This window comes from Terrapene carolina, unplaced genomic scaffold (genome assembly GCF_002925995.2).
Source record: "Terrapene carolina triunguis isolate 2854851 unplaced genomic scaffold, T_m_triunguis-2.0 Scaffold23, whole genome shotgun sequence".
Taxonomy (NCBI): domain Eukaryota; kingdom Metazoa; phylum Chordata; order Testudines; family Emydidae; genus Terrapene; species Terrapene triunguis.
In genome coordinates, this window is record NW_020664374.1 from 2,415,811 (window position 1) to 2,433,092 (window position 17,282).

The 17,282-nt window shown below is 43.4% G+C and overlaps 1 protein-coding gene across 1 annotated transcript in view; it reads right to left on the reverse strand.

Moving 5' to 3' along the window:
* The window catches only part of LOC112110521 (E3 ubiquitin-protein ligase HERC2), a 214,573-nt gene that overhangs the window by 5,887 nt on the left and 191,404 nt on the right, over positions 1 to 17,282 (reverse strand). Inside the window, exons 86-89 of the mRNA XM_024205561.2 lie at positions 10,749 to 10,832; positions 4,263 to 4,404; positions 3,138 to 3,332; positions 2,747 to 2,859 (exon numbers count right to left, since the gene is read on the reverse strand). Coding sequence (XP_024061329.1) covers positions 2,747 to 2,859; positions 3,138 to 3,332; positions 4,263 to 4,404; positions 10,749 to 10,832 — 534 coding nt within the window. The remainder of the gene's footprint in view (positions 1 to 2,746; positions 2,860 to 3,137; positions 3,333 to 4,262; positions 4,405 to 10,748; positions 10,833 to 17,282) is intronic.

Genomic DNA, 17,282 nt, shown 5'->3' on the forward strand with positions numbered 1-17,282 from the left:
GTAACCCCATGCTTGACAAGAACATGGATTGATATGTTAAGTGAATTCTCAGAGCAGTAAGCATCAAACAACCTGACACAGATAAGAAAAAGGATAATACATTCCAGGAGCAACAACAATACAAACAGTATGCACAAAGCAGGGCCAGTGTTGTCACAGTTCAGGGCTAGCTGCAGCATTGACCCCTTCTGTCTCTGAGTGCACCTCTTCCAGATGTCAGGCCTGCACTTTACTTCCCTGGGGCAGAATTGGGAATCCCATGGTTCTCCCACTCTCAGACTGGGTGGTGAAGTAAAGTACCCTGTGTAAACCATCATTCCTCAACAGGCCTGACTAGATTCGAGACCTGCAAGACTTTCCTGTGACCAGTATGAAAAGAGTGATCCAAAACAACCCTTGCAGAACAAAGTATTGTTTAATCTCAACCGTAGGGTTACCATACGTCCGGATTTTCCAGACATGTCCGGCTTTTTGGTCCTCAAATCCCCGTCCGGGAAGAATTTCCAAAAAGGGGGACATGTCCGGGAAAATAGGGAGGCATGGTAAGGGGACCGCCTCCTCCCCGGGCTCCAACTTACCCGGCTCCCGCCGCTCTCCCCAGCACAGCGGCAGCCGGAGCCCGGGAGGAGGCGGCTGCGAGCTGGGATGCTGCCGCCGGCCGGCGCCGCTCAGCCAGAACCGTGGCCCGAGCCAAGCCAGGCCGGAGCCGCTGGGACCGGGGCTGGGGGTGCTCGGCCACCGGCCGGCGCTGCTCGGCCAGGGCCGGGGCCGGCACCCCAGGGCCCGAGCCGAAGCCGTCGGGGCCAAAGCCTCTTGGCCGGCCGCCGAAGGGAGCCGCTCCGGCGGGGGCGGGCGGACTGGGCCACGCCTCCTCGCGGTCCCCCCCGCCAGCTTACCTGCTGCCTGCCTGTTTCAGGCTTCCCGCGAACATCTGATTCGCGGGAAGCAGGGGAGGGGGAGGAGCAGGGGGAGGAACGTTCGGGGGGGGGAGTTGGGACGGGGCCGGGGCCCCTTGGAGTGTCCTCTTTTTCCAGGACTGCTGTATGGTAACCCTACTCAACCGCAAGAATAAATCATAACAAAAGCTAAGGGATAGTAACACAAACTGTCAACATGTTTAACTGTCTAACCTAAAATTTAGGCAGGCATGGCCTTATGCCAGGTACCCCAACCTCAGTGTGAGAGGGACAGTCTGCAACTCCTGCAGTCCCCTTGCGTGTGTCTCCCCACTACACCTTCAAGCTCAGGGGCTCAGATTTTTTTATCTGCTCCAAAGTTCTTTGGTTGAGTTTTCCAGCTTGAAAGTTCCCCTGGGGTTACATGCTGGAACCTTTCCCCAATAGAGACAGACAGACAGTTAATCACCTGCATTGTCCTTTTAAGGATTGGTAACTAAAGGGCTACCACTTCTGTTGCAATTAACTCCTTGTAACCATACAGAAAACATAAAAATAATCAGGCAAACAGAGAACCTCTAATATTCATACAATATTACAGGCATCTTCAAAGCATATCAATGAAAGAAAAAAAAAAACTTTTTTTAACAGTAAAAAACTGACTCAAGAGACAGGTAAGAACCCGGGAAAATGTATGAATGAGGTGCTGTGAAGTTGTTAAGCACTGCTGTGAGCTGAGATAATATGGCCCTTACAAAACTTCTCTGCTGACTGCAACTTGAAAGGAACTGCTCTTGTAACAAAGATCCTAATAGAAGTGTTTAGCTCTTATATAGTGCTGTTCGCCTTTAGATCTCATGGTGCTTTACAAAAGAGGTCAGTATCATTATCCTCATATTACCGATGGGGAAACAGACGCAGAAAGGTGATGTAACTTGCCCAAGATCACCCAGCAGGTCAGTGGCAGAGCCTGAAATGTCTCCTGACTCTTGAGTCCAGTCCAGTGTTCTGCCCACTGGGCCACACTGCCCCTCATAAAAACATCTCTAAAATTTTAAATGTTCAAAGCTGTGGAGGTTCCTGCCTGGTCTCCTTCTAGACACAAACTCAAGAGCAAAAATATACAGAAGTGTACCTCTGGAGATTAGCTTTTACTATAAGGGTAGCAATACAATTAAACTGCATAAAAGACCATCCCTTACACCACACAACTTCTTGTCCTAGAAGTCCACTCCAAACAATTCAGGAGTGTTGTGTGTACAATTTTGATCCATCTTTACTGGAAAGTCCCCTTTAAGCAACCAGTTTCTCATTTCCCTTTGTGATACCTTAAGACAGGTTTCACTGTGTTCTGTAATTCAAACAATTAGTTTAACTCTTTTCATAAGACTTAAATTTATTTAAATTTCTAACTTTAAGGACAAAACAGAGCTTTACACTGTCTTAAAGCTAAAAAGGTTAGTCAAAATGCAACAATCTACAGCTGCAGAAAGTCAGTCTCATGTAGAGAACTTATGCTAACTTCTCTCTCGCTTTCTGTAAATTAGGCCTATTCAACACTTAAAATTAAGGACATGAAGCTACATCACTCAGGAATGTAAAAAAATCCATATCCCTGAGCAACATGGCTATTGATGACCTAACCCCCAGAGTAAACACAGCCAGATTGGCAGAAAAATGCTTCTATCAATGTAGCAACCGTAGTTCAGGAAAAATCCCTTATGACAGTGTACACACTGCATCTATACTGCAGGTACATGTTGGGATAGCTACAGCACCATAGCTGTGCTGGAACAGTCCCCATAAGGTAGACATGTCCTTAGATCTATGATCAAAAACTGCATACTTACCTCACTGAGATCAGCAATTGTTAGGTTCATCCCTGCCAGCTGTTTCCATACTGGTTCTGCCAGATTGAGGCTTAGCGGGCTGCCAGTTCTGATAGCAATGCCCAGCAGCACACCTGGACATGTAAAAAATATGAATCATAAAATATCAGGGTTGGAAGGGACCTCAGGAGGTCATCTAGTCCAACCCCCTGCTCAAAGCAGGACCAATCCCCAGACAGATTTTTGCCCCAGATCCCTAAATGGCCCCCTCAAGGATTGAACCCACAACCCTGGGTTTAGCAGGCCAATGCTCAAACAACTGAACTATCCCTCCCTTTTATGTTTTAAATTCTACACACTTCACATGGTCAAAGATTTGGTAAAGTTATTACAGTGCTGCTAAGAAATTTACCCAGGAAACGAAACATGTTCATATGTAAGAGAGACTTGGCAGCAGGGTTTAACAGGAAGCAATCTCTATTTGCTCCAGATTCATCTCTTCCATTCGGGGTCACAATGAGGAGAGGGGTAAGCCCATTCTGGAGCTCTTCACACATTTCTGCTATTGATTCACTGTAACCTCCACCACAGTCATCCACAGACTCGCCTTGTGAAAACAAAAAGTGGGTTTAAACGTGCAGATCATTTCAAGAACATTTCCAAATGCAGTCCTGAATTAAATGTATTAATATTTCTCCTTTGCGATGGATAAATAGAAAAATTGTATTTAAAAGCTGCATTGTCATATTGATAAAATAATTTAATGCATTTTAAATGTTGGTTCTATAATACAGTTTCCTCCTTGACGGACATGATTATTTTACAACCTTGTATAAGCGTTACCATAAACAGCCAGACATTTTAAAACATTTGTGGACTGCAAAGTTAGCGTTTAAGAACACAACAAAAAGAAACAAAACAAATTACTCTGCTTAATCAACATGACCTTGATTAAGAGTAGTTTCAATTAATCCTATTTTAAGTTATACTACGATATTTTTAAACTCCTGGTTAAACTGTATTCTCTCTTAAAGCTATCAGATATTATTACTGTGTCACCATTGGGCAAAATAAGGAAGCAGGAGGATGGCAGGAAAAATAAAAGATTCAGTGAACATAAGGTTCTTAGGGAATATTTTAACACATTAGTCTTTCACTTTGATTCAGTTCTAAAAATGTCAATATAGCCATAGATTGGAAGTTTATTAGCAACATCCTAATCTAGTTTACTTTTCACCATTAAAGCAAAGTAAAATGCAAATTGTGAGTTTAGTGAAAATTAACTAGCCAGGTTCAATTTCAGAGTTACATTTGGGTTAGAAATCTGCATCTTTGATTTTTAAAGTTCTTTATCTTTCTACTGATACAAAACGTAAACATGGGGCCTGAATTTCTTGGAAAATGGCCTTTGCACTGCTGAACATTTAAAGCATTTTATTTTTCCCCATGCTCTGCTGTAATACCACCCCCCATCCCCCAAAAGGAATAAAAGAATATGGTTGGGGGGAAGTAGGGTTGAGAAAAAAGTAATTCTTACCAACAAACTTTACTTTCCAAACACGATGAGGTAGGAGAAGACTGTCTGGACTGAAGGAACTCATTTTAGCACACATTTGACCAAACACTGACTTTGTACCATCAGGACCAGCCAATCCACCTTTACTTCTAGAACGCTTTACCTAACAAGTGAACAAGTGCATGTTATAATATGGCTGTACCACATTGTGTTACATCAGACCATAACAATGTTTATTGAGTATTGTTGACATGCTTGGCACTGTACTCACACAAGACTGTACCTATGCCAAGGAATTTACACAGGCTAACTTTGATATATACACTGATGGTCCACAGTCCAATTTCAAATGGCCCAGGGTTTTTTAGAGATGCAATCTCCCCTTCCTGCCAGGCTCTTACTACCATACATTCTCCTCCAACTGCCCCACCCTCCCCCAGGCACAAGGAGACAGAATCAGTTTAAATTTCCACTATTGCCTCCTACCAAGACATTTCCCCACCTCAGCCTTTCTGATCCATCACCCAAAGCAAAAGTGAAGCAACGGGGGAAGAATGAACATAATGACCATACTGGGACAGACCAGCGGTTCAGCTAGCCCAATATCCTATCTTCCGACAGTGGCCGGTGTCAGATGCATCACAGGGAGTGAACAGAACAGGAATTTATCAAGTAGTCCAGTAACAGCTTCTAGCAGTAAGAAGTTTAAGGACACCCACAGCACAGGATTGCATCCCTGACTATCTTGGTTAATAGCCATTAATGGATCTATCCTCTATGAACTTATCTAATGCTTTTTTGAACCCAGTTATATACTTTTGGCCTTCACAACATCTCCTGGTAATGAATTCCACAGGTTGACTGGGTGTTATGTAAAGAAGTACTTTCTTACATTTGTTTTAAACCCGCTGCCTATTAATTTCACCCTTGGTTCTTGTGTTATGTTCTTTTCACTTTGTCCATGCCATTCATGATTTTATAGACCTCTGTCATATCCCACCTCAGTCCTCTCCTTTCTAAGCTGACCAGTCCCAGACTTTTTAATACCTTCCCATATGCAAGCAGTTCCAGATCCCTAATAGTTTTTCTTGCTCTATACTTTTTCCAATTCTAATACATCTTTTTTGAGATTGGGAAACCAGAACTGCACGCGGTATTCAACATGTGGGCGTACCATGGATTTATATAGTGGCATTATATTTTCTGTCTTATCATCTATCACTTTCCTAATGGCTCCTAAAGTTAGCTTTTTTGATTGCTGCTGCACATTGAGTGGACATTTTCAGAGAACTATCCACAATGACTCCACGATCTTTCTCTTGAGTGGGAACAGCTAATTTAGACTCCATTTTGTATGTATAGTTGGGACTACGTTTCCCAATATCCATTATTTTGCATTTATCAACACTAAATTTCATCTGCCATTTTGTTGCCTGGTCACCTGTTTTGTGAGATGCCTTTGTAACTCTTTGCAGTCAGGTTCGGACTTAATTATCTTGAATAATTTTGCATCATCTGCAAACTCTGCCACCTCACTGTTTACCCCTTTTCCAGATCATTTAGGAATATGTAGCATTTATTAATGTTTTAGGGAAAAGGCTAGAATAGGGATGGATCCAGCGCTCATGATTTATTTATACGTAGCCTTGGCAACCTCAGATAGTGGAAATTTCAACTTTCATTAAAAAATAATTTTTCTAGCCCTCTGCAGAGATAATCTTTTAAACATGAACCGAGTGTAAACTGATCTGCAGAAAGCCTGAAACAATGACTCAGAGGGAGGAACTCCCTGTTCCCTATCAATCTCATTTAAATGTCAAAGGACAACGATGCCCCACTGCAGTGTCAACCTTAACTATTAATGATCATTTTAGGAACAAGAGAGGAATTAAGCGTGGGAATTGGGTGTTGTTGAAGGGAAGAAAATGTAGAGGCGGGGGGGAAAACAGAGGAGCCTCACAAATAAAGAAGAGAAACAGAAAAGGGGAAAGAGAACCAAGACCAGAAGAAGTGGCAGCCTAAAAGTGGGAGAGGGTTCTCATCAGTGGCACTGACAATAAGGATTTGAACAAAAATAATAAATAGAAGTGTAGTGATGCCAAACTTTTCACTCATATCTGTGGGAGATTAGGCATGAATTGAGGGGAGTATTAAGTCCTGAATTTATATCCCAACCCATGGACAATAAGTAAACATGGCCCTCCTTCAAATCACTTTGATACTGACCACATTAGTGAGACCAGTACTGTAATACCATGTCCAGTTCTGGTTTCCATACTTCAAAAAGGATGCTGAAAAATTATTTAAGGTCTGGAAAACATACCTGATAGTTAAGAGACTAAAGCAGCTCAATCAATTTAGTTTGTCCAAGAGAAGGTTAAGAAGTGACTTGATCACAAACTACAAGTACCTATATGGTTTCTGATAATAGATGGCTCTTTATCTAGCAGAAAAAGGAATAACTACATAACAGAAAAAGGAATAACTACAATAACAGCCAATGGTTGGATGCTAGAAAAATCAGATGGGAAATAAGGTGTAAATTTTTAACAGTGAGGGTAATTAACTATTAGACTTACCTAGTGTAACATGATGGAATCTACATCACCTGAAGTCTTTAAATCAAGACTAGATGTTTCTAAAAGAACTCGAACAGAAGTTATGGGCTTGATGGAGAAGTTACTGGGTGAGGTTCTATGGCTGGTGTTATGCAGGAGGTCAGACTAGTTGATAATTGTCCTATCTAGCCTTCACATCTATGACACCTCTGGGCTAGAATAATGCTTCTGGTCCTGACACAATGTGGGACCCTGCAGCTACCAGTTTGTTTCAGGTGGGATTGGGTTTAAGGATCCAAGCTCAATGAAGATTGGAAGGACAGGGTAAAATCCTGTTTTCATTAACCTACTCCACGATGAAAACAACAGGCATGAGGAAGTGAACCCAAACATCTTAGATGCTACTGCCTCCTCTATAAAGCCCTTCTTAATTCACGATATTGTGGAAACTGTGAATACTGCAATTATTAGGTTTCCACCGCAATTTTGAGAATGGGAGCCTTGGCTGCCTGGGGTGGCCAACAGCAGGGGCCCCTGCTCTCAGCCCTGGGTAGCCACTGTCAGCTCCAGGCCCCCGTTCTGAGTCCCCGGGCAGCCAACAGGGAAAAATCGTGAATATGTAATAATGGACCTTATAACTGCAAATAATAAGGTCTATTATTACTTTTCCACGATTTTCCATGGCTTGTCCACAACTCAATTGCAATTTTTGGACAATCATCCCATGATTCAAATAGGACCTTACTCATTTAAGTTATAGATATGAGGAAACTGCACTACTGAAAGGTAATTTGAGAGTATGGGAAGTAAACACAAGTAGAAGGAAGCTAAGCTGAAGATGCTCTTAGTCAAGCTTCTCAAAAAAAATTCAAAGCTGCAGCACTCTCTTTATATTACATAGCATTATGTCAGGAGAGGTGGGCTAGCAAAAAGTCTTTAAATATTTATAGGGAATTCCATGATGTGATGAGGCAGCAGGCAGTATAAACAAAGCAGAATATATTTCTGTTCATTAACAAAAGTGTCAGATCATTCCAATTTTTAAAAAATTAATTTGGCTGATCTAATTCCATAAAAAGTTAGATTTCCAGCTTTCTATACTATGTACCATAACATGAAAGGGCAAAAAGCAAAAGGACTATATAAGTTTGAGTTCTAGTCAGTTTAAGTGAAACAGTACTTTACTATTCAATGTTACAGAAATATTCGCGGAAAAGGCCTGTCTGGCCTAAGGCTTGGCATTACATTGGTCAACGTCAGTGATGGGGGAAAAGAATCCTCTCATAATAACCACTTCCCTCAATGTGACCACATGTGATACCCAAGAAAGGACAAGAGTTTAATATCCTGTTCCCTAATTATACTTGAGGGCATTTTAAAATGCGCTTCAGTCATGTAAGCAAAATCAAGATAAACTCATGTGACAATGCAGGGGTATACAGACATATACAAAATCTATCATTTTCTCTTCATATTATGTAAGTCCTTGGATTTTCACGAGATGGTCCACATATGTGCTTGTCACACTGTCAAGCACAAGACGTCTTGATAGTTGTAGTCCACCCCAGAAATTTTGTCTACTGGGGTTACCCTCCCCTCCCCCCCGCCCAGCCCCACCCTTCGCAACAAATACAAAGTGTTTAAACCTACTAAAAAGGAAGTGCACAATTCTGTATCCCAAAATGCTGCCTTATATCTCTGATCTGGAAGCGCTCTGTGTAAATTCAATTGCAGGGATCAGACAATGTAGGAAATAACCAAGCTACAAAATGACTTGGAGAGATTAGGGCATTGGGGGCTGTAGACAATGTGGGGGGAATCAGTATTAATAAATGTGAAATCTTACACACCGAGAGGAGAAAAACAGCAGTTGCCAACATGAAGGTGAGGGAGGAAGGGTAGGATAGCCAGACACATATAACAATCAAGCAACCACACAAATAGCCAAAAAAGTTACCTTTTTGCCAAGATGTATAAATCTGTGCCACAAAGTTAAACAAAATGGCAATTTCCCTCACATTTTATAAACCTTAGCTTGTTATTCTGCTATTTAAGGGGTCTACAGGAGATCAGCACTGCATGGCTGACTGAAAGGTGGCTTATAGCAGAATGAAGGACTGAAGATCTTGAAGGGAGTAGGAGATGGTTATAGTAAATACAACTGTCATTCAGGGCTCCTAAATTGTGCAGACACAGAGCTCTGCTCCTGCAAGAGTTGGTCAAGGCAGAAGATTTCCTCAGATGTGCAGCCCGTTAGTCATTCAAAGGGGAGCTCCACTCCCACAGGATTTAGGATCTAGACATGGATGATATCATCCCTTCACCTTAGAAATCCATATCCCTGAATGTCTTCACAACCCCTGCTCCCTCCAAAGCAGTGTTCAGCTCCTTCTACACCTTCCTACCATTTTCCCTCACTTCTTAAGAGCCAAGCAGGCTTTCAGATTATTTGATCAGTTGGCATGGCAATGTTCAATGAAGGGGTTTTTTTGTTTGGTTTTGTATTTTGTCTGTTTTGAAGTTTCAGAGGAAAAACACACACATACACCCCCCAGCCTGGCTGCCGTGGAGCGGTGAAGTGCAGTCCCAGGCCTTGGAGTGCAGTGTGCTCCAGTACCCCCTGTGGATCCCTTATTCCTGCCCCTGCCACACTGGGAAGGCGGGCATAAGGGATTCCCAGGAGGAGAAGTTTTGGGGCTGGCTCCCACTCACCGCCCTCACAGTGCATACTGCCTGGGTGCCTCTACACATGCAGCCGCAGGGAAGGTGGGGGAGGGAGAGAGCAGAATGGGATCAAGCAGCTGCTTTGCAGGCAGAGGGAGTGGCAGAGCTCCAGGCTCAGCATAGCTGGGGGAGTGATGACTCCCAACACCCTGGCAGCTGGGAGACACCTCCGCACCGCCAGCTTTGCTCTCTGCTAAAGGCAAGCTCTGGATAGCAGCGAGGAGGAGCCTGAGACACTGACGCTGTGGGAAGGTTTTAGGATTGGCTCCCACACGCCACCCTGACAGGGCATGCTGCCTAGACACCCCCACATGCACAGCCCCAGGAGGGACAGGGGGCCAGAGAGAGACCAAGTGGCTGCCCTGCAGGGAGGGGGAGCGGCTGGGGTGTTGGACTCATCCTTCCCCAGCTGCACAGAGCGGAGAGCTCTGCCACTCCCCGTACCTGCAGGGCATCTGCTTAGTCCCCACTCCACTCTCCTGCCCTTGCTCCCAGGCCCCTCCTGGGGCTGTGTGCGCAGGGGTGCCCGGGCAGCATGCACGAAAACCTGGTTGTGCACTTTGACCAGGAAGCAACTCTATTTGCAAACAGCGTCTTCTGATCCATCTCCATTGAAAACCCTGCAGGCTCTCATATAGCATGCTCGCAGACCAGTGTTCAGCAGACAATGGGTTAATGCTGATCTGAGCTGCTGCTGTTTGCAAAGGGAGATGTGGCTTCCATTTGCAATAGAGTACAACAGACTGCACCACATACTGTCGGCATAGAGAGAACTAAGGAAGTTGCCCCAAGGATCTCTGGGATACATCTGGAAGTCTACTGGGACCCAAGTCAAACTGGGGCCATGTGCATGCAGGAAAGCAATAGGGGTTGGACCCTAGGTCACAGCTTAACATGGGCTTGGACTCTCCAGCCCTGCAGGGTCCTGGGACCCTAGATTCGAGCCATAGGTTAGCACAATTGGTGTGTGGATGCAAAGGGCGGGGTGGTGTCAGGCTTGAGCCCAGGCTTACACTGCTGTGTAGACATACAATGCTTTGTTTAATGATTGAGGGTAACTGCCAAAAGAAAGCTGTGGAATCAAAGCTGGTGGGATGTAGTCCATGAGAGGATCACTCACTTAAAGAAGCAGTCCTTATAAGAGCGCATAATTAATTTCATTTGCTTTTGCACTATAAACACCAGAGTTAGCCACACATTACAATCACAGCTTTAGTTACATTACCTGTATTCTGTTGAGTTCTACGACTGGTCCATGCTGACGATCTCTCACCATAGTTGCTTGCACAACCTTTCTGAAAGCTGCCTCCTAAAAAATAAAAATATAAAAAATTATACATCATAGAGCAGTGCCAAAATTACAATACAATTCTAAATCTGTGGGCATTTCAGATTTAAACACATGCTTAATTCCGCTCGGGGGGATGGGGGTCGGGAATACAACAGAGATTTACCACAGAACAAGAAAACTTGCATCTTGCTGTCTTAACCCTCAGGAAGATCCTATCAATAACAAGGAATAGATTGCACAAGAAACTGTTCCTTAGTGTCAAGCTATCTGGAGTTTTTCAGGAGTGTGGGTACCAACCTCAGGGCAGACTGTGAAGAAGCGGGGCACAAACCCCCAAACTGGCTGTGAGTTCTATACTTAGATTTCACCAACCAAGTATCAAGTGTGAACTCCTCAAGCACTATAACAGTCTTAACATGGAGTCACAGACAGTCCCCTTGGACACCCAAGGCTATCTTGCTACCTAAGCAAGCTTGCTTTTGTGACAGATGGTCCCTTATACCAAAAATTACAACAATATTCAGGTTACTCCCAGTTCCAAAGGACCAGTCACTTACCCCTGGTCAACTTCACCCTAGCTCTCACCAAAGACAACCCTTGTAGCCAATCCTATAATAAACTAACTAAAGATTTATTAACTAAGAAAAATAAATGAGAGTTATTTACCAGGTTAAAGCAGGTGAACACACACACACACACACACACACACGAGTTATAGTATTAGTTCCAAAAGGTAATATAAGCTGCTATAATATGAAAGTTCTACATGTCCTTTAGGGCCAACCCACACTAAGCAGCTGGTGATCCCTTGCTTATGCTTAGAAATCTTCAGAGTTCAAGCAGCATAGAGATAATTTCTTCTTGACAAAGATTTTTATTCCCTTCCCCCCAGAGTTCAAGCTGATGCAACAAGTGCTTGCGTACATCTCTTCCTGGGTGTGTGTGTGTGTGTGGGGGGGGGGGGGGGGGGGGGGGGGGGAAGGGAAAGCAAACAAGTCTTTTGTCCACTGCTGTTCCACAACGGTTTGTCTGGTGTCTATGGGCCTTCTTTTATTAGGCAGGAGATGACACCTCTTTTAGTAAACTAGTAATGCTTCTCTCCTGACTAGGTTTACAGTTTCAGAGCAAATACTTTTATAGTTACCAAGCAAACACTTTAATATTACCTTATAATATCTGTATCCCACGTTAAATGTGAGATTAATACATGCAGCAATACACAAGCATTTCATAATGTCTAAACACTAAATGCATTTTTATAAATCTAATACCTATTTTAACAGTACTAACACACAGGAGAGCCAGACTGGTTTCCAGCTATTATTCCTGGGGGAATTCTTAATTAAAATTAAATCAAAATTAAAAATGATGCAAAATTCTCCATATTTTATTTGTCAAAACAACACAATATAGTCATGCCAGTTTCAATTATTTTTGTAATTTATTTCAAAATATCTATCAGCAAGTATGTCTGTAACCATACAGACTACAAAAAGATTCTGGTAGTTTTTACTAGGCATATTAATACAGAACTTTGAGTAATTCATGTAAATTACAATACAGAACTGCATTTCCTGCACCTGTCAGGAGTGCAAAGGCTTGGGGGAGTCAGGGGAAACGGAGGAGCTGAGAGAGAGGGAAGGAGCCTGGAGTGAACCTGGAGGGTTGTTGGGTGGGGGTAGGAGAAATATGGAACAGGATTTTTGGGGTGGAGGTAGGGGCGAGTTGTTAGGGAGTTGGGGAACCTCCCCCATGTACATCTGGGCTGGCCCCAAGCTTCTCCCATTCAGACAGGCACATGTGCCCGTCCCCACATGCCCCATTCCATGGGTCACTGCAGCCTCCTCCTCCTCCATCCCCATGTGGCTTTGCACCCTGACTCCTATTCAGCCCCTGGCTCAATGCTGTCACCCTATAAGCTCCTGAGCCCACACCCCAATCTGTCCCCCCCACTAGCCATTCTGAACTCCAGTCTAAGACACACACCTCAGCAGCCCTGTGTACCCCACTGTCTGTCTGTCCTTACCTGACTCCATGGGCAGGGTGCTGTGATAAACTTCTACTCCTGGGAGAATTCTGTGCCACTGTGCATGCACAGAATTTCTCCCCCCACCCCCTCACAGAAGATACATTCTGCCCCAGAAGTGCTGCAGCTCTGCCTTCTGCCCACCAGAAGCTGGGGTGGCGCAAGAATAGCCAGCAGCATGTATGCAGCTGGCTATTCTGACGCCACAGCAGCTTCTGATGGGCGAAAGGCAGAACTGCAGCACTTCTGGGGCAGAATGTATTTTCTGCAGAAAAAAATTAAAATTCAGTGGGACACATGAATTCAGCACACTCAAGACAGAGACTTTAAGCAGCAGTACAGTAAGGGTTGTGCATGTACCCTGCATGTCCTCTTGCCTCTAACCCGACCCTCTCAGTTCCTTCACACTGGAATCCTGATGACATTAGGCACCAAGTAGTGGGGATAGAGGGTGGATTGTGGAATATATATGTGTATAACAAATCTAAGAGCCACAGTTACTGTACAGGTAACACTGCTCTACAGCCAAAATGCTTCTGAAATAAATGTAGTCAAACTTTACTAATTCTGGGTCACTGAGAACGAAAATGATGCTTAAAATTGTTGATTGGCTCTAGTTTTCAAGATATGCTATTGGGTCAGTATATACGACCCTTGACTTGGGAATGGCGGAGGATAAGTGAGTTATAAAGGGAAGGGATCTCAATTTAAACCAGAAATGACTAAAATACATCTTTGACTGGATCTATGAATAAATCTATGACTGGGTTTGGACAGTACTTGCTTTTTAGGCAAAACAATGAATGATGCAATCTGAAGCTGGTATTGCGTCATACATGATATGAATTGCATCATGTTCTTCCTAGAAGTCATGGATGATGCAATCATAACGAAGCTTACATCACTCTGCTGAACATATTGCCCTATATCAGCTCTAGAAATCATACAGTGTCGTGCTCTCTTATTTGTCAGTGTTTGATTTTGCAAAGGGACACATTTCTGTTTAGCCAAAGTGAGCAGAGATGCCTCGTACTTCTGTGAACAGTGCAGATAACTTCTGCTATGTTTGTGGTGAAGTGATTTTTGCATCACAAAAGCGCAGTATAACCACTATGGTTAAGAAAGCCTATCACCTTTCTTTTGGCTGCAAAATTGGAGATCAGGACAAGAGGTGGGCCCCACACATATGCTGCAACACTTGTGCAACAAATCTTCGCCAGTGGTTGAACAGGAAAAGGAAATCTATGCCTTTTGCAGTGCCAATGATTTGGAGAGAGCCAACAGATCATACCAGCAATTGTTACTTCTGCATGGTGACTCCAGTTGGGAAAGGTGTGTCAAAGAAGAAAAAGTGGACTGTGCATTATCCAAACATTCCATCAGCTATACGCCCAGTACCCCACGGAGAAGGACTGCCGGTTCCTGATGCACCAGAATCATTCTCACTTGAGTCAGACGAGGAAGAGGATGAAACTTCTGGTCCTGAACCATCAATGTCACAGGACCCACATTTTCTCCCATCCTCCTCCTCTGAACCACACCTCATAACACAAGGTGAACTGAATGACCTTGTCAGGGATTTGGAACTACCCAAGAGTAAGGCAGAGCTGTTGGGCTCCAGACTACAGCAGTGGAATCTCCTGGCAGGTGATGTTAGGGTTTCCATGTTCCGTGACCGTCCAAAGGATCTTGTCCCATTCTTCTTCATGGAAGGTGATCTTGTAGCCTGCAACAACATCGACGGTGTGATGGCAGCCCTCAACATCGTTCACGATCCAGATGAGTGGAGACTGTTCATTGATTCATCGAAGACGAGTCTTAAAGCTGTTTTACTGCATAATGGCAATGTTTTGCCATCAATTCCAGTTGGTCATGCAGTCCATATGAAGGAAACCTATGACAACATGAAACAACTTGTGAGGTGCATAAACTATGACCAACATCAGTGGCAGCTTTGTGGCAATTTGAAGGTTGTTGCTCTCTTGCTTGGTCTGCAGACTGGATACACAAAGTACTGCTGTTTTCTCTGCGCATGGGATAGTCGTGCAAGAGATTCCCACTACATCAAGAAAGATTGGCCACTCTGACAGTCATTGGAGCCTGGGAGGAAAAGTGTTCAGCATCCACCACTTGTTGAATCAAGGAAGATTTTGTTACCACCCTTACACATCAAGCTGGGTCTGATGAAGAACTTTGTCAAGGCCATTGACAAAACACAAGCAGCTTTCAAGTACCTCCGTGGAAAATTTCCAAGGTTAAGTGAAGCTAAGATAAAGGAAGGTGTCTTTGTTGGTCCTCAGATTCGTGAACTTCTTCGAGATGATGCATTTGACCATGCACTGCGTGGCAAGGAAAAGACGGCATGGAAAGCCTTCCAGTTAGTGGCAATAAATTTTCTCGGAAACAACAAGGCAGACAACTACAGGTTGTTGGTGGAAAACCTCCTCAAGGCATACAAAAGCCTTGGTTGCAACATGTCACTAAAGATACATTTTTTGCACTCTCATCTAGATTTTTTCCCACCGAACTGTGGAGCAGTGAGCGACGAGCACGGCGAGCGATTTCACCAGGACATTGCAACAATGGAGAAACGCTATCAGGGCAAATGGAGCCCATCAATTCTTGCAGACTATTGCTGGACAGTGACAAAGAGATGCTCCATTTAATGAATACAAGAGACAAGCCAAGAAGCGCCGAGTAGACACCGAATCGGACTAAACTATGTACAGAATAGTTTTTTGCCTTTTGTTTCATAATAAATTTTATTTATATAACCCTTTTGCTGATTTTTAAAGTGTTACATAAACAGGACAGGTGAAATATTATCATGTAAAGCAACCATAAACACATGAAAAGACCTAGGTTTACAATTTATGATTAAAACTCTACTATCTACACAATATACATAGACAAAATGTAAAAACTTAAATATCTTAGAAACAGTAGCCAATCAGATGTTTTAATTGTCATATTTGAATTCAGCACATCAAAATACATAATAAATAGCACATTTTATCTCTGAAGCAGACGACTTCTCAAAAATTGTAGACCAGCGTAAATAACTATTTCTTCTTGGAGTGTTTGTAGACATATATATTCTACTTTATGTGATTACTAAGCAGTCCAATGGTGGTGGAAACTCAGAAGTTACTTAAACAAGAATGGAAGAACATGTTTTCCGAAGTGAGTGTCTGCTCTGGAAGCTTCTACAGTGGCATAGTGCCAAACAAACATGTGAACTGAGAACCACACTGCTTCTCTGCAGGTGTCTAAAAGGGACATTACTGGGGAGGCCACTGATGCAGCTTGGGCCCTCGTAGAAAGAGCAGTAATTCTCTCCAGTGGGGTGACATTTGCAAAGTCATAACAAGTTTGTATACATGAAGAAATCCAATTTGATATCCCCTCATGGCAGTGACCACTTATCCTCCCATTTTTTTCAGCATAAGATACGAACAGTTTGGGAAAGGGCCTAAAAGGTTTAGTCCTGTCAATGTAAAGAGATAAAGCCCTGCAGATGTCAAAAGTATGCAAACTCTCTTCATCCTTATGGGCATGCAGTTTAAGAAAGAAGACTGGCAGTCGTATCACCTGATTTAAACAGAATTCCGACACCACTTTTGATGGGAATTTCAGATACGGCTGTAAGGCTATGTTGTCCTTACACAAAAAATTTTATATGGGGTTCATGCCAAAGCCTGAAACTCACCTGCTCTCCTAGATGATGTTATCACTATTAAGAATGCTGTTTTAGCAGACAAGTGCAAAAGGAAGCAGATGGCTAAAGGCTCTAAAGGTGGTCCTATGAGTATTTACAAGAGCAAATTAAGGTTCCAAGGGGAAAGTGGAGTTTTAACCAGCAAGTAGACCAATTAGTCCTTTCAAGAATCTCCCAGCCAGAGTGAGAAATAAACAGACCAGTCTTGAATAAATGGATGAAAGGCTGAGATGGCTGCCAGATGGACTTTTAATAAGCTCAGGGACAGATATGACTCCTTCAGTTATAGCAGGTAGTTCCAATAGATCCTGAATCTGCAATGTGCATGGAGACAACCGGTGACAATATGGCCAGATCAAGAACCTCTTCCACTTAGCGAGGGAGGTAATTTTAGTGGAATGCTCCCTACTAATCAACACATTTCGAACCACCTAATAACAGATTCTCTGTAGCTGTTAGCCACTGAGTATGCACATTATGTAGGGTTACCATATTTTGAGTGTCCAAAAAAGGACATTTTCCAGACTCATCCAACAACTTAATGATGAGAGGACTTGTGCAGGCATATGAATCAGCATGTCCGCGAATGTATGCTTGAATGATATACAGACTTCAACCAGCTTTGCACATATTGCAACTGAAGTGGGGCATGCAAAGTCATGCACATGCAGGATGCCATGTGCCCCAGAAATCTGAGGCATGTTCCAACTTGTCAAATAAAAGC